This window comes from Pygoscelis adeliae, unplaced genomic scaffold (assembly GCF_000699105.1).
Source record: "Pygoscelis adeliae isolate BGI_AS28 unplaced genomic scaffold, ASM69910v1 Scaffold242, whole genome shotgun sequence".
Lineage (NCBI taxonomy): Eukaryota > Metazoa > Chordata > Aves > Sphenisciformes > Spheniscidae > Pygoscelis > Pygoscelis adeliae.
Genome location: NW_008824369.1, coordinates 2,982,561 through 3,005,766, shown reverse-complemented (window position 1 = coordinate 3,005,766; position 23,206 = coordinate 2,982,561). Strand labels below are relative to the sequence as shown.

The following is a 23,206-nucleotide window of genomic DNA, read 5'->3' as shown; positions in this document are numbered from 1 at the left end:
AACAAGATATTTCCACTCTGGTTTGAGATTCTTTAAATTTCTAATGTCCTCTTAAAAAACAAAAACCTTGCATTGGGACCTTTTCTCGCAGAAATTCAGTAGGGTTATGTTCCAGAGAGGATTTGCTCTGTATTCTACCGCAACAATTTTGAAGGCTTCCAGAACCAACCCTCTACCCCAGAACTTCAACAGAACATTTTCCGTCAAGTTTTCTTCACAGCTTCCAGGAGCTGTGGAGCAAGCCTCTTCTTTCTCTAAAGTTAAGCTTGGCAGAATTGGGTGGGTTTTAGACCACTCTATGCAACTTCCAAAGAAATGGAGAGGAGGCACAGTTCTCTGGCTGGACTATGGGAAATTTGGGATAGCTAGTCCAGTGGGTTTCCTCTCTGCAAGAAACGTCTTCTTTCTTGTGTATGTAGGCTGCAGGCTCTTTGGGACAGGATTGTCTCATGGAATGCGATGCTGATAGGACGTAACAAGACCCAACGCTTGTAATTCCTTTTCAATGCTGTGAAAATCATGTTGCCCTTGGTGGCTTTTTTAGTTGGGGGGGAGGAGTGCAGTCTTACTAAACTTCCAAAAATATGTCGTACACTTAATTCTCTCTCTTTTTCTTTTTTTTTTTTTGTGTGTGTGTCTTGAAGGCTCAGCTGTCTCAAGTTCTGGAGGAAGTGGGAAATCATAAGCAAAGAGCAGAGATGGTAAGTGTTCATCTTTTGGGTTTTTTTTAATTGTTCTACAGAGCAGTAACATATGCAAAGCTTAGTTCATTTAAACAGTGGATCAGTTCCAAATATTCAGAAATGAATAGCAAATAAGCATTGTAAAAGTTTGTATCGCTACTGCTAGTCTTGGCACTCTGTCTCTGTACTCACCTGGAACAAGCGTTGGATGAGATCTAACGGTCTGTCTTCCTTTTTTTTGGCAATTTGCTTTCTCTTTGTTAGCAGTTCTAGATCAGAAGCAAGCATTTAATTTCATACTGAATTAACTCCTTTCTTTTGGGGCCTTTGATTCAGTCTCAAGTGTGCAAAGGACAAGCAGATGAGATGCGACAGAATTACCACAAACTAGTTTTTTATAATATCTGTTAATTTTCTGCTGGGTTTGTCTATTTTATTGGCAGTTGCCTCAAGGACCAAAAATAATAGAGGCCACAAAACCAGGCAGTAGGGAGGTTTATGTGTAGTTTCATGACTATTGTATACGATTCTTCATACTCCGGAATCAATGAGGTGTCAGCATTAAGCTGTTTCATGAACCAATGTTTTTGCTAACGGGCGAGTTGTGGGACTCCTGCAACATTTTCTAGTCACAAGAAAAACCTGAGCAGTATCCAAAATGTAGACATTCATTCTGTAGATGCGTTTTACACTGGATTAAGTTTATTACTAATGAAAAGATGGGCATGCTGGGTAGTAAGTAGGTGCTAAACAGAACTCTGCTCTAAAACCCAAATCATAAACTACAGTGCTAACACTAGCCTTTTTAGACTTCTGCTTAACTCTACTAGAGCACCAAGGGGCAGAACTGGCGTGCCCCTGCTGTACTATTAATAGGTTGCCATACATCTGCTAGTTTCTTTTTTTAATTTGTTCTCTTTGCTGTTTCAACATCAGATTTTCTGTAATGAGTGTTAATTGATTCTGGGGTGGTCTTACATTGTGGACAAACATTTTTGTATGCTCAGCCTCTTTCTGAGGTGATGCAGGTCAGAACTGATATTTCCAAAGAAAACTGAATTAACCCTATTTACCATCTGATCTCATTACATGCTGCCTTGTTGTAGTTTTAAATTCTATACAATCAATTTTGCATTGTGCTCACTGGACATATCAGAGGATAAATTTGCTGTTATGTTTTAAATGTTTTGATGTGTAGTTTTTTTAAACATTTCAAAGTTTTTCTTTTTGGCTCATTAAGCCTGGGTTTTGAGTTATTTGTTTGACTTCAAAAGTTTGTCGTATTAAACAGGCTAGCAGAGAGCTGGAGAAACTGGAACTCGCAGCGTTAAAGCATTAATTGGTGTTGTGCATCATCCATCAGCAGAGGATAAAGCAGCAGTCAGTGTTCAGTGCCTATTCCCAAGGGTTACTCAGTGGAAAACTGCGGGTCTTGTGATCTTCCAGTAAAGCTTACATCAATCTCACATGAATAGGCTGTATTCTGTAGTGCTTTAGACAATGGATTGCAGATTGTGAGGTGTGGGCTTTATTCAGCATTTTGAATTTTGTTCAGTAAATATAAGAAAATTCCTTCAAACAGAGGAAGAGAGACTGTTTTCCCTCTTTTTCCCCTTTTGAGGAGAAATGTGCCAGTATAGTTCCTTCTTTTCACTGGTATTAGATGGTTCTTCTCCATCCCCAGGTGAAATCTCCCTGGCAGGGAAAGATGTGTCACTTGTCTTCTACAATGTTATGGGTGGCAGAGGTCTGTCCCCTTTGGATGGGGCTCTTCCATTAGCTGCCTGCCCAAGGGCTCCAGCACTTGTACCATCAGCCCCACTCTCCGCCCTGCCATCCAACAAAATCTTCTTCATGTGTTCCCTCCCCCCCGATCAGTGTCTCACTTGGATGGCCTTATTTTCAGACTCCTTTAAAGCTGACACTTCAGCAATTGGTTGCTGATTTGGATTCCTGGCATCTTGCCTGCCTTTTCATCCCTCTCCTGCTTTTTTCACCCGTGATCCACCGCTCGTTAGTTTGATGTTAAGCCTCCGCAGCTGGGGGGATGGAGAAGGGCTCCTCCTGCTCTGCGTGCTGACAGATGTGGATATTGCTTTTCATCAGCCATTCTGCAAACAGGCTTATGGTCCTAAGTGAAATGGAATAAACACCTGTAAGGTGCTATCATACAGTCTGATGGGTCTTTGGGCTGCTTCTGGGATCAACCTCTGCGGAGGTGACATCTCTGCTGCCACCCTGAAGAGTGCTAATGGCTTTGCCACCCTCCCCAGAGCACTGGAAGTGAAGCGATGTGCTCTGGGGCTAGTGAACTGGCTGATTGGGTATCACTGATGAGTTTGGTGGGGTTTCTTGTATGCAGTGGGGAGCATCTTAGATGCCCTGGTAAATAATTCATTCTTTACATAACAATATTTAAAAGTAAAATACTTGTGGGATAAATCTGATAGGATTGTGGCCTCAATGAGACAGTATCTGTGTCCTTGGGAGGAGAGGGCCCTAGTTCAGGGAACTGTGTCCATGGGGACAATAGGAGATGAAGGGTGGTGTGTGCTATAGGGGACACTGTGCTAGGCCAGAGCACAAGGTCTTCCTAGAGGAAAGCGGGATGGACTTGCTGCTCTAACTGCCATTGAGTACTCCAGCGCATGATTTCATTGCTTGTCAGCTAAAAGTGAGTTTACTACTGAAAGAACAACAACAACAAAAAAAAACAGAAAAGAAATTTAAACATCTTCAGCTAATTGCAGTTGACAAGACAAAGGCAGTTTGGCTTTCCAGTATTAATTAGCAAACCCATACTAATTAGCTTGTATAATACTGCAACTGAAGACATCTCTGGGCTGTGCCGCCGTATCATTAACATACTTTGCCCTAATTAGACACGGCCAGTAGTGGCTGGAGAAATGAGTTTGTGATTACAACCATAAAAAATTCTCTAATATTTTATATCCTTCAGGGAACTTGAACCTATAATTTATTTTCTGATTTAAGAAAAATTACCCTTACCGTTGTGCTGTGTAATTATAACAATGAAACTTTGATTTTTCTCTCCCTCTAACCCTTCAGTTATTTATTTTTCTTTATTCACAGTTTGAGTGTGTTCCTGTTGTAAGGGAACAGTGCCTGCCCAGTCTTCTGAGAGGTGGTACATAACAGTCACACCAGTGTGATAGGGCTCAGGTGACCTAGTTGTCCCTCAGATCTGTGGGTTTTGTGTTTCTTTTATTTGCTGAAAGAATGTTTTTTGTTGTGGATTTTTGTTTTGGTGTCTAAGCACACTACTGCAATTTTTCTGTATGTATGTGCGCTTTTCTGACAATTTTATCATCACTGGAAGTTTTCTTTATCGAGGCTAGTGCTCCAATATCTTTATCTCCAGGATGTGCCAGGAGATTGCTCGTAGAGTTCACACACATGACTCCCTGTTTTGTGGTCCCAGGATCTTCTTATGGTACGTTAGTTTAGTGCTCTACTGGCACAGAGCTGAGAGCTAGCTTTACTCGTACCAAAATACTATTTGTGGAAAATGCTTTCTTGTTCGTTGTATTATTTTTCTTTTTCTCCCTGAGGGAGGGAAGCAGAAGATGTGTTAGTTTTTCTAATTTTCATTTGCCTTTTTCATCTCCCTTTATAGACAGGAGGAAATTGTTTGGCTCAAGCTTGCCATCCAAGCAACGGCTGTGATCCCTGATCTTACGCTTTCTTTCAGTCTGGTTCTGTGGCAGAGGGCATTCATGTAAAGACTTTTTTTCTCCGTCATTAATCCCTGAGGGAAGTCAGCTTGGTATTAAAAAAAGTATCACCTGTATTTTCATTGCCCTGAGGTGCTCTGGGTATCTTTTGGCTTTCATCTTCCAAAGACAGCTTGGCCCATGTGGGCTCTGAAATCTATAGACTGCTCATTGGAACAAATTATATTTCACTCTCCAGCAGATTAAAAAGGATGGCTATAAGAATCGGAAGAACTGCTTAGCAGGGTGGGAGGTAAGAAGATTTGAAGTCCAAGAATGTAGCCGTCACAAAATGAATGGCGTAAATTGAGTGTCCTTACAGAAGAAATAAAGACACCTTAAAATGAAAATAATGAATACCCCTTGCCTTGAGTAAAGTGTTTGTTAACCCTCTGCAAAGAACAGGAGACCTTTAATTTAAGGGCAGCAGGTCAGGAATAGTTAAGGAGCCAAATCACGTGTTCAGTCTGATGAAACTATAATGTTTAGGATTAACTTAAATGTCAGTGACTAAGCTGCACTGGTGGTTATCAGAAGTAATGAAGACAGAAAGGAGGATACATGCAAGAAATCAACTCGGAGAACGCTGTGCGTGTTGTAGTTGGGAACTAGCTGTTAACTGGAAGGCAACATGGAAAAATCACAAAGAGTTTGGGAAAATTGCAATAGGCATCAATACGTAAACAACAAGAGACCCACACAGTTCACAAAACATTTGCATTATTACTGAAAGACTTTACTTTCTAGTGGTTACATCAGACCTCCAGGCTTTTAAGAACTGTAACTTTTGATACTTAAGAGAAATACCTGGCAAGGATAAAAATTCTGTTACATTTTACAGGTGATAACAATGATAATATGAAAGAAGTGAACTTTAGTACAGAAGGACCTGCCCCGGATAACTTGCCAATATAGCTAATTTAATTCTTGTTTAAGAGTTATTAAACATAAAGTGAGAAATACAACGGACAAGGCACAAGAACAAAAGTGGTGTTCAGTAGCGGAAAGGTAAATTCTCTGTATTATTTGCAATGGGATGGCAATTAAATGCGGCATCAGAGTACTGAACTACAGTAGTTATAAATAAAAGTGAGGCTTTGCCAGAACATATATAGAACCAACAGGTTGGGAGGGGAAAGTAGGTGACCAACTGGTGCAGGAAGTCTCGATCTATCAAAAGTGTATTTCATCATTTCTAGATTGATTTAGCAAGATGACAGCAAATCTCCTTACCATTTTATAGATTTTATCCTAATACCTTATGTGAGACTAGCAAACCCAGGACAGATGAGCAGCGCGGCACTCAGCTGAGCAGCAGCATGAACACAGCAGAACTTTTAGTAAGGCAATTTTAGGGAAATATCCAGTTCTCTAATCAGATTGAAAAACATGAATCTGGTTATAAAGAGACAGCAAAAAAAGCTGATCCAGAATGAAATGATATAGTAACAGAAGACTGGAAGAGGAATTTTAGATCATAAAGTCTAGTCCTTTGGTAACTAAGGCAATTGCAGCATATTCCTTAGTTCATAAATTTATCAAGCTTGTCTTGAAACTGCTTAGGTTGTTTGTCCCATTACTATCATTGAAAGACTGCTTTGATAGCTGAAATCTTCCCAGTTCCAACTGAAAATATATGTGCAGTTAATATCCGTTTTTTTCGTGTGCTAATGTTCTCCTTAAACTACAGTGACTGTTCTTCCTCCCTCATATTTATGCTGTGACATATTTGTAGAGAATAATTGTTCTCTCCCAGCTTTTCATCGGTCTAGGTTAAACAAATCAAGCTCTTGCAGTCTTCTCCTAAAACAGGCTCTTCAGTCTCCTTATGAATCCTGCAGCTTTCTGTAAATCTCTTCCTGTTTTTCTGTGTCTCCTTTGAAGATGAGTAACCAGAGTGGTCACATAATTCCAGGTGATGTTCCAGCAGTAGCTTGTACAGAAGTATCTTCTAGAGAAGCATCTAGTACAGGCAGGTACCTCTCTGTCCTGGATATAGCTCAACTCTTCCATTTCAGAATCACATTACCCATTTCCACTGCCACATGGCACTGATATTCATCCTGTGATCAGTTAATCCACCCAGCTCCTTGTCCTCCTCTCTAGTTTCTGACTAATGAAGACACAGTTTGTAGGAGAGGTGCTAGCTGTTGTGGGACTTGCACATTTCAATTCTAATGCTGTTCCTTCAGTTTTCAGCTAGCTTCTTTTGTCTGATCTGTTTACGGTCCTCTATGATAAAGCCCCCCTGCTTTGTGCTATCAGTAGTTGTATTTGTGCATTTATATTTTTTGACCCAAGATCTTCAGTGAATTTTGTTTGTTTTAAATACGTTTTCATGATCAATGTCTGAGACATCATCTTCTCTATCAGGTAGTTTTATTTCAGCAGAGCCTTTTGTTGCTTGTTTGTTCTGTATATATTTCACAGTGTTTGTATTATTATTCACTTTATCGTGTGATCCTGTTAATTTAGAAATGTGATCTGTTGGAACGAGGGGGGTGAGTGTGCAGGAATCATTGATGCCCTGTTTCAACTTTTCTCCCTGTGTTTTTAATGTAGAGCTTTGGTTTTCCAGGTAGAGTAAACCCTGGAACAGAGGGATGGGAGTACTCAGAGTTACTTTTCTCTTCTCCTTTTCCTAGCTGAGAGCTCTCTCTCAGTGCTTGTTGTAAACAAGTACATTAAAATTAGTCCTTTGTGTTCCCCACGGTGTAGGAATATAGTGAGCTCCAGGGAACAGACACAGGATTTTTTTTTTTTTTTTTTCCCCCTCCCTCTTAGCATAAGGAATGATGAACGGCCTCGGTTGGTTGTGTTGCATCTGCTGCACGTTCCCTCTTGGAAAATTCATGTTCAACACACAGAACAGTGGCAACATCAGAAGCATCTATTGCATGTGACTGTGGGCAAAGTAGAGAGTGTGGTGGAAGCTTTGGGGTCGTGGTAGATGAGTGCTGACAAACTGCCTGTAGACTGGAGAGGTGATCAGTACATTACACTTCTGCATGTTAATATCTCAATGCTATTTTAATTAGGTTAGAAGAAGAGACTTAGTGAGTCAATTTTTGTGGTTTATCTCTGTTTTAAAAATCTAGCCAGGCACATGGGATCAAATAGTACATTCCCTTCAAATTAAAAAGAAATAAACAGTCTGTTTAAAAGTCCCATTACACAAATGAACCTGCTGTTGGATCCATTAACGTGAAAGTTTTATGGAACTCTGCAGCACTGTTTGGTTTCAGCAGCAGCAGGACTATTTTAATTTTCTCACTGAAGGCAATTAACAGCTGACATGGGGTTAGGACTTGCACAAGGAAGAAACGTAGCTGCTGAAAGTGGAGAGCTGCCTTGCTGCAGCTCCTCCCTTTGGGCTCCTTGTGGGACAGGTACTGCCAGATTGTGGGGAAAACAGCCTGACCCAAAACTTAGCAGCAATTCCAGCTCAGATGGGATGTATGGACCATGATCTAATTCTCAGCCCATCATTTGGAGAAGTCTCCATGCTACTGGTGTACCTGTAAAACCTGGCCAGTAATGACAAACACTGTGGGTTGCTTTCTGGTGAAAAGGATGTTAGCGAGCGCTCCACTTTTCAACTTGGAAATAGGCTGAGAGTTGATAATGTGCTCTCTCACCTTTGCATTGCAGGATTATAACTGGGGGAAAGAAAGAGGTAGGGCTTTTTTCCCTTCAGTTATTGAGCAGAGGAGAAAGGTGGATCGTTTTCCTGTGCAGAGGACACTGTGGTGCTGTGATTAGAGCGGAGTTGCTGTTGTTACTGTAAAATCTGAGTTATTCTGAGTTACTTGGTAAAATAAAATGAGTAGGACAGGGATATTATCAGAGACCTTATTATAGTAGCCACAGCCTTGAGGTACAAAAGGCATAATTAATATGCATGCAAGTATTGTGCTTTTTGAGGCTACCTCCACTCTCCTAGAGTCTATAAGAAGCTTATGGGCTACCTCAGACTCCCGTGGTTCAATTTAGTTGAACTAAAATTTCCTGGAGGGTACAGAGAGCTCTCTATGTTCAGCACTTTGTGGGAGGTAGGGGAAAATTGGGTGAGAGGTCCTCGATACCTCTAAGGTTCAGTAATTTCTGCTCCTTTTTTTTGCCTTGCCTAAAAGGCAGCTTGGAGAAGCTGTAGAAGAAACGTGCTCCCAGTGCATGTCCAGAGAGGGAAAGGAAGACTTGGTTTGTTGAACATTCATGTGCGGATGGGACAAAGTAATCATTAATCTCAATCTCCAACTTGCTTGTGACAGGGATGAAGACCAGTTTCCTCCTGCTTTCTCAGTCTTGGGAAGTTGTGCCTGTGTCAGAAGAGGACCATCCTGAGAGATCTGATCCGAGAAATGCAATTCTGTAGGCACAGTTTATCCTGAGCGTGAGGGAGGATGAGAAGATCTCTAGCTATGAGATCTAGGGCGGGCATTGAGGACATGTTCAGTGGATGTGCCTGCAGATCAAAGGTTGCTGGATACTTTTCTTCTTTCCCAGGGCTGGCTTTGTGTGTACGAAAAGGGAGAGAAAGGCTTAAAACCCATGAAGTTTCAAGACTGTCTCAGCCCTTGCACTGACAGCCTAATCAGCTTGCTACGTTATTTGTTTCTTTCAATCTTTTTGTGTCTCAGTGCCCTTAGAAGAGCTTGTTCCCAGTGTTTTTTGCCTTTGGCTGTTAGATGCTGGGGGTAGGTAGTAGTGGTGGCAGGCTGGGGTATCTCTGAGCTGCTCTGTCAGGGTAGCAGAGTCCTCCAGCAGGAGCTGTAAAACCTAATTTATCCACAGAGACAAGAAGATCATAGAGCTGAATTTTTCCTATGACCTCTTGGTAAATAATGAATGGCAGTGCCCTGCCTCTTTGGAATCGCTTAATTGAGGCTGACAACTCTTTGTTGTATTACAGGATCTAGCTTGTCAGGAGAATTTTAACTTATTTATGAATATTTCATTAACCTCTAAAGACTGGCTGTATAAAATCGAGCTCCTGCCAGGCCCTGTCCTGTTGATGCTGTATGTTCAGTGCTAATGTCATCCACCGCACATCTATTACACCTTCCCTCCCCTCCGAGCTGGACCTCGGAGGTTATTGTTGGTGGCAGCAGGAACATGTTCACCAAAGGTTAAAATGCCAGGTTTCTGCTTTGGCACCAGAACTGAACATGTGGTATTTGAGAGGGAATTGCTTTTTGCTTTTTGTTCTGTGATTGCTTGCTGGCAACTGAAGGGGACCACAGGAATAATCCCGAGAGGCTAAAATGGGCAGAGCAGTCTTGGCAAGGCCCTGTAACCTTTGCTTTTTGGCGCAAGGAGAGAGATTTCCCACTTATGCATTAAAAGCACACTGCTTGTTGTCGCAGGAGGGCCTCAGGATGGGTCATTTAGCTAGAAAACCTTAAATCTGCTCTTCTTAGCCTGTTCTTTGGGGAAGGGTTTGGGGAACAAGACTACTTCAAGTGTCTGCCACTTCCTTGAAGGCAGCTGGGAGGCTCTGTCAAGAGAGCTGCTGTTTTCCCATCCCTTGCCCCATCCTCATATTTCCCATCTCTGGGAGTTCAGAAAGCACCTTGAGCATGAAGCTCTGCTGGCCCCGGCTCACCCTCCCTCTCTCTGCTGAGATGTGCCAGAAAAAAGTGCTCCCAGCTGTAGCAAACTGCAAAATTGGGCTGGAGATGCAGCAGAGAGCGAGAGCTGTTCTTAAAAGCATGTTGAAGTACAGGCTGTGCGTTGTTCCATATGAGTCGGAGCAAGAGGATTAAGTTCAATTTTCAAGTCTAGCACTTAATGAAGGCTCCTTTACTCTCTTACAGTATTAAGCAGAGATTGATTCCACTGTATTTATGTTAGGAGACAAAGGAACAAAAATGGATGTTAGATTCCTCTTTCCTTTCCCCTTTGATCTTCCTAGGTGGTCAGTAAAATGCATAGATTCTTCTGTTTATTATGCAATGATTTTTCAACAAGAAAACTGATGGGAGGGGGTAAGAGGTGGGATTACAAGCTACTGTTTAATGAGAATTTGTTGACTGAATGCTCCAGAAACTCCTCGAGGGTATATTTTCAGGAAACAAACTGTATTCAAACTTTGCACAGAAGAGGTATGACATCTTTGCAGATTTATTTGTTGCTCTGCCTGTGAATTACAGCTGCTAGAAGACTTGCTTCTAGCAAAAGTGCCTACTCCTGCGTGAAAGAAGTGACCTGTGTGATGCTGCTCTTAAGAGCAGACAACTTCATTGTGCCAGTGCCATGGCTGCACTGGACAGGGTTGCGGCAGATTCAGTCTGACACCTTGACAGGTTCTCTAAAGAGACTTATTCTGTGTTTTGTTGTTCTAACCAGGAGTAATGGGTAGGAGGTGTCAGCCATTTAAGGCTAATTACTCTGGAATTTTCCTCTCTCGGTGGACACCGGCTGTTTTGCTCTCCCTGGTGGGAGGAGCTTTTGGTAGTAATTAAAGGAAACAGTCATCTACATGCTGGTGAAAGTGGTGGAGCGAGGCTGATAACAGCAGAGAGTCTCTGAGCTGAATGAGCATGGAAATTAGGTGATCCTTCTTCAGCATGAGCTGTTAGAGCAAAGAGGGGTTTTTTGGACGTGAGGCTGCCAGGGATTTTTGCTGTCGTGCGGTGGTGGTGGTGTCTCACAGTGGCACTTGGGAGCGTGGACTGGACAGGGTTGCAGCAAGATGGCAAGGAAGAGATTCCTTGTCTGCTCCTTCCTCTGGAAGCGAGAGTTGAAATACAAAATTATACTCGAATAAACTCGTGGGTTTAAATTAACATCTCCAGTTCCCTTGCTCAGTGGGTCCCTTGCACAGGATATTTGCTCCGCTTCCCCTCGATCTTTCCCATTTTGTTCATCTTGAGCTCTGAGCCAGCTTCCATCCTGCTGACACTGAAATGTCCAGTAGTGCTTATTGCCAAACTGTCACATCTTGCACCCATCCCAGAGTACCGGAAAGAAATAAATACAGCATAAAGTGGGGAGCAAAGCTCGAGAAGACAAAACTGTCAAAACCATCCTAAGCTGGTACCCACGTGATGACTGGTGTTGCACATTACTTGCTGTTGATATGGAGTCTGTGATGGTGACCAGGGCAGTTGCCTTCAGATGTGCTGTAGCATCAGCAGAGCATCTGTCCTTCAAACAGAAGGACAGGCTCCTTCCAGAGCCAGTGTATGGTTTTGTCTATACCACTTGTGGGTAAAAAGGGCCCCAAATGTTACACTGAGTGGGTCAGCTGGAGCATTCAGGCTGTTCAAAGCTGCAGGGGTTTGCACACCTTTCTGCACCCCCAACTGAGATACCAAGTCTTGGTCCTTCATGCGTTGCTGCAGGGTAACAGTATCAATACTGTGACCTTATCCCCTGTTCAAGTAACAGCCCTATTTGCTGGAGATTAAAAAGCAAGAGAGAAAATAAATATTTTCCTGGGTTTTTTTCTCTTAAGTATTCCAGACAGGAGTATTTGAAATGGATCATCTGCATATGGGTTAAGCACTTCTAATTAGACATTACTGCTCATCAACAATAATCTGCTGTGGAGCACCTGTGGGTGCAGGGCTCTGCAGTTCTGCTGGGGCAGGTTGCGGAGATGGGCAAAGGGAGGTGGATGAGTGGGGAGGGTCGGCATCTGGCAGCATTGGGGTGTGAGAATAGACTTAAGCAGGGGCAGGAGGCTGAGTCCTGGGGCGTAGGTGTTTGGGGAAGAGCTTGTTGGATGGGCTGTGCGGGAGGAGGCTGGGGGTTTGGAGGGTGTGGTGTGATGATGCTTCCTTCTTGCCATGCTTGCAGCTGGGCACGCAGCTCGGGCTCATGGTTGATGATGCTCATATGGGAGCATGGTAATTTTGGGACCCCTGTGGCATTGGACTTATTTTGCAGAACAGAAACTGTTTCCTGTAATACCCTATACCATTGTGATTACATATGAAAACCTTAGGATAACTAGTTTAAATAGGGTGTCTGTGCATTTGTCCTCTTCAGCTGCTAGCAGCAGAGCTGTGTTCCTTTGCAGCAGGGCTGAATTTGGCTCACTGAGCTTGCCTGGAGTTTCACCAAGTTGCACTTGCGCAGCACAATGTAGAGGGGAGGTGTCTGAAGAAAAGCTGTGGGCTGCCTGCAGATTGGGAATCAGGGGGAAGAGAGGTGAAAGCTCGTTAGGGCTCCCTTGGGGTAGATGAATTAGTTAATGACTATGCTGCGCTTTGAAAATGCAAATGCTGTGTCAGAGCTAAGTCTGATTATAATAATCAATCTTCCTTTTGAGAGGGTGCTGGAGATGGGGAGGGGGGAGAGGAGTGAGACTGGGGCTGAATTTTTAGATTGCAGATCTGAGTTTCTCTGCTGTTGTTAAGGAAACCTGACGTCGCCCAAGAGGTCAGCACAACTGGGGAGAGGCAAAAGGTGAATTTGGGAGGAATGATCCTTGCAAGCACCGGTGGCTCCTTGACAGGCTGAAGTTAGTTTTTTAATTTTGTTCCCTGTGATTGTCCTGCCTGGAAAAGGAGGGGTTGGCATCTGCTTCTGTGTGTGATCTACCCCTGCTAATAGGAAAGATAGAAACTGCCTCATAAGCAGGATCCTCTGGGGACGGGAGAGGAGGGTGGCTGCTGCAGACGTCCAGCAGTGACAGCTCCTTCTCCCTTGGCACTCTATTCGTTTGTAGCAAGCGTTCCTAGTAATTACGCCTCTTAATTTAGGAGAGCGAGTGGGAGAAAGGAATATAAATTTGTGTATTAACTTTAGAGATTGGAAATAGGGCAAGCGAACCTTCTCTCTGGGAGATTATATTTGGAAATGAAATAGAATGACATTCGGTATAAACTTGAAAAATTGCTCTCTTTTTACTGCAACAGGAGGAGAAAAACCACAATCCAGACTGTATTGGAGAGAAGCAGAAGTCAGCATATGTCCATTTCCCAGTTTGCGTGTATCTACAATAATATATATGCATGAGTACATTTTTAGGAAAATGTTTGCTGGAAGGTTGCTTCTAGCCCTGTCTTCTCAGTGATAAAAGTGCACCAAGTTTGTTACAGACTGGGTAACCCGTAGAGACTGGCAACTCTGATCCAGCTAGCCTTTGTCTTTAAAGAGAAAAAAAAAGTATTTTTTTGCTTCAGCCAAGTGGGAAATAGGTAGTCCTAAACCACTTTTTATTGAATATCTGATTTTCTTTGGCTTTATTGCTTTTGTTTCACAATAGCATCAAGGATTAATTTTCCCAAGAAAATGTACCAACTAATCGTGGGCTGCTTAGCCTGTTTCTAAATGGCAAGTAATATTTTGTTTCTCAAGTATTGTCCTGTTTCTTTGAAGAAGAGTGGAGTTCACTAAGAAATCTGTTGAGGCTTAGTTCTCCCCATGTGTGCTTCCCTGCAGATGTTTTAGGGGAACAGCCCTTCAGAATGTTAGTGGGCTGGGTGTATGGAAGAGGTGATACTGCTTTTGCTGAGCAAATGATCTATGGAAATGCTCAGCATGGTGTCTTACTACCTTGTAGTATTGCTGGACACCGAAATTAAACTCACTGGTGTTCACGTGTGTTTGATTTCTGTCCTGATGCCAGATTTATAAGCTTGTAGACAGCAGGAGGTCACCAAGCTTGCCATGCTGCTCTGTGGGAAGAGGGGCAAATAAGATCCTTAGTCACTGCTACATCCTTTGGAGAGAAGCACAGATAGCATCACTAGAATAACTGGCGTATCAGGCTCCTGGGGAACAGTAATTTGCCTGTTTTCAAACCTCAGCGTATGGGTCATACTCAGGGTCCTACTTCTCTGTTCTTGTCTATTTTAGTGTACACTCTTCCTTTCCAAGTCTGCTTGGTTTTCATACATTTAAATATTTATGTATTTAAATAGCTTCTTGAATTGTGTTGAGACTTGTAGTCAAACACAACCTCTCAATTCACCTTTCCATGCTGGCTCCATGCAATTCAGTTCCTATTTATCTCTGCCTTTTAAATGAGCTCTTTTGCTGAGGAACGCCTTTCAAAGGATGTTGCATCAGCCCATTGTTAAATAAACCTTTAGACATTTATAATGGATTCAGCATTTCCTGCTTTTTACAGTTCCAAGAATGCTGAATGACGTGCAGGCACACTTCATCAGGATAAGACTGCTGTATCAGCCCCTCACTAAAATGCACTCATTATTCAAATAATAACTGTATGTCTCCAGCATGTGTTCTGTGAAATACGTGTACATGATGTGGGCGAATAAACCGGCCCCTTTTTTTTCAACACACAAATCCTAACTTTAGTACTGAGTTGAAGTACTTTAGATTTTGAGTCCTTTACTACCCAAAAGGAGGCACCTAAACAGAGATTTGGTCATTATTTTGGGCAGCGTGTTAAAATTTTCGGAAGTTTGTAAATGTGGTTTTCAAGGGGGACTGATTTGATTTAGAAATTCAAGTCCCTTGATAAGTCTCATTTTGAAGGTGGGGTGTGGACAGTAGGTCAGTAGGATGCTTTGGAAAGGCTTGTCTTCATGAACGCTGAAGCCCACTGGAATCAAGTGGGAGGAACAGCAGGTCCATGGCATTGCGGAGACTTGGAGTGCTTGTTTTGGAGGGGACAAATATGGGTCAGAAATGAGAAATGCCAGAAATATACCAAGAAAATTAGCTCTCTAAAGTAAAGTTTTGTTTCTTCTAGCTGTCAGGAGATGAATTTATAATTTTATGTTTTTCCTGTCATCTCATATATCTTTAAATAATTCCTACAGAAGAGAGAACCAGCAAGGAACACATTTCTTACACTGCTGTGGGTGTTTGCTATGTCATTAACACTTGGAGGAGAACCACCATCTTGAAATCCTGCCCAGACAGGTTTAAAAGTAAGGCTGAAAGAAGAATGATATTTCATTTAATTAAACACTAGACGAAAATCCATCCATGTTCTTCCTTCCTCTCTTCCTCGGTTTTGACTATTTATTTTTGAAAAAGTATCTGCATTTCATCTTTTGGGTATCTGTGGAAACAGTCATTCTATATACTGAATGTGTCCTGATCACTTTCTATTGAGAGCAATAAAGCTGGACTGAAATTCATGCTTATGAAGTGAAAGAGAGTAGAAAAGGTTTGGGATAAACGGGTTCACGTTAGGTTGAGAGCAAGAGACTCTAGTGTATTCTGAGAAGAGAATATCACATAGTCAAAATGTTAAGTACCTGTTTATGTGTTTTATTCACAAGTCATGGGCTCTGACATTACTCATTATTCTGCCTTTTCTAGTGTCATAAAAACCTTGGATAACTTTAAAAAAAAAATTAAAAATAATAGCTTGGTTTCTTTTCAAGTTGCTAATGTGTTCTGTACAGTGGGGATATCACTGGGGGTCTCATCCTGGGCAATATTAACCCTGAAGCTCCTGCAGGAGCTGTAGGTACTTAGGTACCTCTTGTGCAGTTTTCAGGATGAGAGATGCAATGCTGTATTTTCGCGACAATGTTCTCTCTCTGCTGTCAATGCTAGTTAAAAAGCCAGATCAACGTAAGAGAGAGCTAAAGGATCCGAGCCTGACCTAGGTCATTTGGTACTGAATGGGGGAATACAGCAATAAGCTGTAATTTGAGCAGCCCTTTTCCCCTCTCTGCTGGGTTATGGCTTCTACTAGTTTAATGTATTCAAAGTAATAAAAGTTTAACTCAGCCAGTTCTATAAAATTCTTGATAAAAATTGGAAGAATTTAGACAGTAATATTGAGTTAGTCCAAAAAGCAGAAAATGCCTGCTGAAAGTGGCGTCTGGTGAACAGGAGAGACAAGAACTGGAAATTAATTGAGGAAAAGGGATGTGATGGGAATTAGGCAGAGAAAACAGCAAGAGGAGATTGGCTCTTTCTATCCTTATCCCTTCTTGAGGCCATTCTTTGCCACTGGTACCAGGAGGACAAGTGGACAGGACAGGGCAAACTCTGCCACCGCGGTGAGTCATTTCATATTTATCGCCTGGTCCCCAGAGCTATCCTGAGGGGCTGTATCAAAGGGAATGGTCTCGGTAACCTCCTCACCTCTTAGGCTTGCACAAAGTGCTGGAAATTATGTAGAATATGGGTTTGTATTTCTCCTATTACTGCTTTCTTGTTGCTTATTTTCCTCATTCAGTTCTGCTGCTTTTCTTTCTCTTTTCTCTGCTTTCTGTCTTGACTGCATCATGTGTAGAACTGCAGCGAAGGTCCAGCTGGAGGAGCGCGTAGTGGCAATGTCTAACACAGCGTTATGCTGGTACGAGTGTGCCAGGTCTGACCGGAGGCTGGTGAGACCATGTTCTGCTTGGATTGTCCAGCAGGCAAAACTGCAAGTAAGGGGAAGCTTTTATCAATGGATTCCTTATTTTTTGCTGCTCTCTTCATTCTGAGGACCTATTTGCCTGCGCTGTGCTGCCTTTGGAAAAGCAGAATTGGATCCCAACAACAAGCCACTCCATCTTATCTCAACTAACTTTCTTTTTGCCCTGGAAAAGACATAAATAACATTTTTAATATCTTCTGTGAGATTGGCAGGCAGGGATGTTTTCCTCACTGAAACCCAAACAATTAAAGGAAACAAGCTGCATATTTTGTATGAAATACTTTAACTGTTTTACTTTCTTTTTTTAAATAACCAATTAGTGAGGTTTTAATGACAATAATTTTCTGTGGCACAAAGTTGTGCCTTGGCCTGAACTTGAAACTCTCCAGTAGTTTTAATCCTAGTTGAGGGAGGCAGGTCTGTGTCAACATTTAACTGCTCGAGCCAGTTTCATCTCTAAAGATATCACCGTGCCCTCCTCTCCCTTCTCACCTCAGGCTCATCAAATTTTCAGTCCAGGTAGTTTTGGCACTTGAAAATTGGGAGAACACAGAAAAGACATAACATGCCCTTACAGTCCCTGTGCCCTTCCCTTCCCTTCCCTTTCTCCTTCAACGGCTTATTCTTAGAAACCCAGCAGAATCTCATCATGCTGCTACTGAGTATACCTGGCACTAATTTGTCACTGCTGTATATCAGGCGTGACCTGCACTGATGCTTTCCACGGCAGCATTCACTTGAGTGTGTGTGCATTCACTCTCCCATCTCCTTTTCCCATTACACACTCCATTTTTTTCCTCTCTATGCAGCCAACACAAGAGACCCCAGATCACAACAACAGATTACTTGCCCACCCCCTCTGTCCTCCCTTCTCCCCTGAGAAAGCAGCCATGATTTATCTGCTCATGTCGGTGAGCAGGTGGCAGTTGGACTCAAGGCTGAGCCCGCTTAGCCTATGATAAATGAGGTATTTACCAGCCCTTCCATCTTCAAATGCTGTCTACGTGCAGTCCAGAAAGCAGCAGCAAACTCTTAAATAGCAAACACATCCAGGCTTCAGCAGACACGGGAAATGAGAGATACGAGTGTTTTCCTGCTAGAAGTAGGTTGGAATTGAAGCCCGCTCCTCGTCCCGGTACCTTTTATTCCTATTCCTGGAATTATCTGGCGTGCTTGCTTTATCCCCAGCCATCTGTGATGGGCTGAGCTGGGAGAGATAAGCTCAGTAATCAGAAAATTGAGGGAAGCATTTCTGGCTGTGATAATCTTATCAGGCAGCTAATATACATTAACATTTGTACAGCCTGATGATGCAGGTGGGCATTTGCTTATTTTTTCTTCCTGGATGCCTTTTGACAGGCAGGGGCAGAATGCAGGGCTTCGAGGTGCCAGGGGGAAATTTGGCTAAAACGTCTTTTATACCCTCTCTCTTCTGCTCTGTCCCTGTGGTATCAGAAAGGGGAGGGAGAATAATCCAACCATCCCTTTTCTGCCCTTCCTGCTAACAGTGCTGCCATGTCTGTCTTTTCTGGTAAGCCTGGAAGGGCAAAGAGGCAATATGTCAAAATTTCAGTTCTGGCTGAGCAATATGACTGCACGTGTCAACATGCTTCCTTGTGAAATTGGGGAGTTTCTGCCAGCTTGCCGTCTTTGCAGGAAGTTTGCCGTTGCAATGGGATTTTGCTCTACAAGTCTAATCAGTGCTGTTGAAGGGAGTGGTGTATTAATAGATTGTTTCCCTGATGCTGAGCACTGAGCTCTCTGTGGTCATAAGTTTTGCATCTATAATTAGGGCTGGAATGCTTATTGTTTTCCTCCTGAGTGAAAAAATGTAGTTTTTGTCAATAAATTTATTAGGGGAATTAGTTGCCAGGTGCTAAAAGACAGATGACAAAAGGAGATCCAAAATCTGAAGGATGAGTATGAAGGAGGTCTCAGCTGGGAGATGGTGCTGGAACAGAAGTTTGAGTATCCTCTAGATAGTTTGTCTCTGCTTACACTTCATAATAAATCATTTTCTGAGGGGTTTAGAAACAAGTAACATATGTCGTTTGTCAATCTGTGCATTGTCTTGATAGCTGAATTAGGGATAGAGATTCCCGTAAGTCAGGGAGCCTGGGAATGGTAGAGTCTGGGTAAGAAGTTTTCATGTCTGTAGAGTTTTGAGGTACTTTGTTGTGAGTTCCTTCCCAAGCAAGGCCAGAGGCAGAAAGTATTCTTAATTGTTTGTTCCACCAGACCTACCTGAGCAGCGTGAGCTAGAAGTGTATATTGGAAAGTGCTGGAAATATTCCCCATTCTTTTGGAGTCAATGTATGTGTCTCAGAGTTGTTCTGGACAAGGCAGCATAATCCTGTGGTTCATTTCTTCTGGGGAGGAATTGAAGCTAAATGAGGTTGAACTGTCAATACTGAATTTCGGGTACCACCGAGCTCCTGATACCACACAGATAGTTCTCTGCATCCCATTATCCATGGGGGACGGGTTGGGGAAGTATCTGGAAGAGAAGCAGAAGCTTTGCTTAGAAACAATCAACTTTCTGTGCCTCAACTACCTTGGAGAAAATGTTGGGGAAGGCAAAAGGGATTGCAAAGGGAAGCAAAGTTAACTGAGGTTTTGACATTCAACACATGAAGAGTTGTGCTTCACGTCCGTATCCTGAGAAAGGTCTGAACTGTGAAGAACATCAGGATTTCCTCCTCCTCCCTTTGCTGTTCGTGTGTTCCCCTTATTAGTACTGGAGGAACTAATACCTTTTCTCTTCTGCAGCTGGAGGTGGAGATGAAGGTCCTGAAGTCTCAAGAGTGCACATCTGAGCAAAGTACTGTCATCACCAAGGAGGAGGTTGACACGCTCAGGTAGGCAAAGCAAGGGGAAGGCTGAGAAGTGGAACTAATGAGAAGGGAAGTGCCCAGGGTAGTTTTGCTGCCTGCTCTGCTTATTGCCATCTCGTGGTAGAGCACCGGGTACAGGACCTCACCATGCTACAATGCATGAAAAAGTATATGCGTATAGACTGCCTAGGTACATAGGCTGCCTGCTATTCAGGGAACAGCATGGTAACATCTGGCAAACTTTTTAGCAGGGCCTGTTGTGACAGGACAAGGGGGAATGGCCTTAAACTAAAGGGGGCTAGATTTAGACTAGATATAAGGAAGAAATGTTTTACGCTGAGGGTGGTGAAGCACTGGCCCAGGTTGCCCAGAGAGGTGGTGGATGCCCCATCCCTGGAAACATTCCAGGTCAGGTTGGACGGGGCTCTGAGCAACCTGATCTAGTTGAAGCTGTCCCTGCCCACGGCAGGGGGGTTGGACTAAATGACCTTTAGAGGTCCCTTCTAACCCAAACTAATCTATGATTCTCTGTTTTCCTTGTATTACTCAAGTAGGACGTTCTTTTCCCGAGCATGCTTTTTACTTTCCCACCAGCTTTTACAGACTTGAGAAATCCATGAAGCACTAACAGAAAGCCTCAGCCCCTGACCTTTCCTGCATTTAGGTACTTTATAAGCTTTTCTATCTTTTGGGAGGCTGCAGGCTCTTTTCTTTTAATGTTTGGGGTCTCTTGTACTCAGTTAATTTGTAAGACTGGCTCCTGCGTCACTATTCCCCCTGTTGACTTTCTTTCCTGTGGAAACAGCATTGCTGTTTGTTTCTTATTTTGACCAAATCTTGACTGTAAATACAGGATCTGTTGGCATGTGTGTAAAGAGGTTTAGAATCCAGCTTTTGTAATACTGATGTGTGTGTAGCACTGGAGATAAAAGATGGATGTTTCCCCTTGAGCATTGCTGCAGAAGGCAGAGGGGTACCTGTTGTGATTCAGTGAAAGAGAAGTTACAAAACAGCATTTCAGCAGAGGATACATGAGCATTTACAAAAGGTACAGTGAAGCTAGACAACCTTTCCATGTATTTATTAAAGCATTTACAGCTTCCATTCCAAAGCAAGTGACACAGTAAATACTGAGCACAGAAAAGTTCATCTGTTTCTTAATGTTTAATAAAATTCCTTTTATTTAAGCTGAGAAAATCAGATCTTGACAGGCTGAGTTTTTTTATTCTCAGCTGATGTAAGACTTTGGCTGGAGTTTCATTTCTTAATTCTTTTATATTTTCAGCTCCATCACTATAGAGTGTTACTGCCTCTTAGGACTGAAAGCAAGATTTTGCAGCAAGCAGAATCTTGCAGAAAGCAGAAATTACTGGACTCTACGTTATGACTTTGCTCTCGTGTTTTGCCTCTGGAACTTGTTTTATGGCTTTGAAAGCCCAGCTCCATAGCAGAGAGGAGGTGTTTGAAAATCACACAGATTCAGCTAAGCTATTCCAAGACGTTTTAGGGCTGTACACCTAATCTTAGGGACTCACTCCTGGAGTATAGTTCCCTCAAGGTGGTGTAATAGTTCTGAAGACCCAAGGCATACATCTCCCTTTTTTATTCTATCATACGTTTGAGTTCTGGTAGAGCACAGTATGCTATGGCTTCCCTTTTTCAGGGGAGTAAACCTGTCTCTGTCTGCTTTTGTGTGTCGTGGATGTTCGTTTGACCTGAGCTCATTCAGGTTGTTCCTTTGCTAAGGCACACTTAGACCCTCTTGAAACCTGATGTTTATGCTGCTGCAGAAGTATTCATCACCTCCTCAGTGACATTAAACCCATCAGTCCTGATTAATATTATGCCTCTCTATCACTAAAGCCAGCATCCTGTTTGCTGTCTTCTGGGGGCTGAAGCTTTTCAGAGTATTTCTACAGTACCTCCTCAGTCTCCCCCTCCCTGGGTTGGTACGGGCTGCAGCACCCTTTCATGTAGGAGACATTCAGTCTCTTTATTTTTGTCTCCAAGACTTATTATTCAGTGTTTATCTTCACTGAGCATCATTTGCCATCTATTAACTGAGCAGCTTCAGGAACAGCATGTGTAGGGGGAAACAGCTGGATTGCCACATAGTCCAGGACCACTTCATATTGTGGAAGGCTCTTGGCAGTAGGGATAGAGATGTCTGGCTTCGCCCTGAATTAAAACCTGTTTCCTGGGCAGGGACAAGTGGAGCTTGCAAGTACCTGCTTGTTGCGGGATTGTGGTGTTAGGTTCTGCTCAAAGGTAGCCCTAAAACCCTCTAGATAATGTTTTTTTCTCCCTCTTTTTTGTTTTTAAAGAATTTCTTTCACTACTAATCTCATCTCTCTCCTCCGTTCATGCAATTGTGTCAAAGCCTCCACACAAAGTATGACAAAAACACAGGCCTATTCCCAGTAAAGCCGTTGATGGTGCGGAGCTATTCTCCAGTGATGAGCCGTACACTGAAAGCTGTTTCAGCAAAGAGGCTAAGCTTCTGCAGTTGTTTCATGGTGATATTTTTGTCTTTTCTTCTCTTTCCCATTCCAGTACTGCATGCTCCTGAGGCTATGGATGCGCAGAGGCCACAGTCCCAAGATCTAATTCCAGGCTGGTTTTTCTGTCGCTTTTTACTGAACCACTTTTTGTTGTTACAGCTGATTTAAATACTTGTCCCAGGCCCTGATGCTAGTCATTTAGCTACAAAGCTGTTTCAAAAAGCATGGATTTGTTTGTTTTTAATCACCCTTTTCACTGCTCAGCTCTAACAGTAAATGACTTAGTGCAAAGTGTTCTCTTTCTGCTGGAGCTCTCTTTGCTGGAGAGCTGGTAAGCCAGTCTCTGCTCCTTTTTCCTTAGTGTTGGCTACTATTGCTGCTTCAGGTGTCTTCTCAGACTGTCAAGCACTCCATTCAGCACCACAGAATTGACCCCATAAAGACTTTTTTCTTATGCTCCTAGACTTAAGCAGTCAAAGGATATGGTTGGGCCTTACTTTGTGTTTTCTGGCGTTTTCTGTGCATTGGATAAGAAACTGGGCCAAGTTCTTTCTTCATAGAAGAGGCTCTTTCTCAAAGGAGTGCGAGATAAATCGCTATCTTCCCCCAGGCTTTTGGGGTTCAGGAATAATGTGCCATGGTCCACGCCAGAACACTCCTCATGGCTCAGCTGGATGTGTCCTCTCCGTACAGCAGAGGTGAATTGGGTAGCTGTGATTAAAGAACAGAAGGGAGGAGAACAGAGATTAGTACGGGAAGGGATTAGGTCTGCTGTGCTTGTCCTCCTCCTGTGTCTTTGTGGGCCTCAACAGGACCACAGGTTTACTCAGTTTTATGTAGCTGCTAAGGAGGAACGAGTAACACGAGCCCCACTGTTACTCCTTCCTTCTACAGACTGCTGCCAGAAATTAATTCTGGCAGAAAACAGGAGGAAGAATGCAAACGTTCAAATTAGAAAGTGTGGAAAGAAATGCCACAGCTTATGAGGGAGTTATTTCCGTTTCTGTAGTTTATTGTGATCTTTGAAATCCCATTAACCTACAGTACGATGCGTCTGCTCTTCTGGACTGAGCCCAGCCTCTCCAGTTAGCTGCTGTTGTGAAGGAATGTGAAAAATAGAGGAAAACCAGCAGAAGCCAGCAAGGGG

General features: G+C 42.9%; 1 protein-coding gene across 1 annotated transcript in view; it reads left to right on the top strand.

The window, feature by feature from the left end:
• The window catches only part of MAD1L1 (MAD1 mitotic arrest deficient-like 1 (yeast)), a 382,016-nt gene that overhangs the window by 186,929 nt on the left and 171,881 nt on the right, over positions 1-23,206 (top strand). Inside the window, exons 13-14 of the mRNA XM_009320026.1 lie at positions 645-701; positions 19,494-19,582. Of these exons, the coding sequence (XP_009318301.1) occupies positions 645-701; positions 19,494-19,582 (146 nt within the window). The remainder of the gene's footprint in view (positions 1-644; positions 702-19,493; positions 19,583-23,206) is intronic.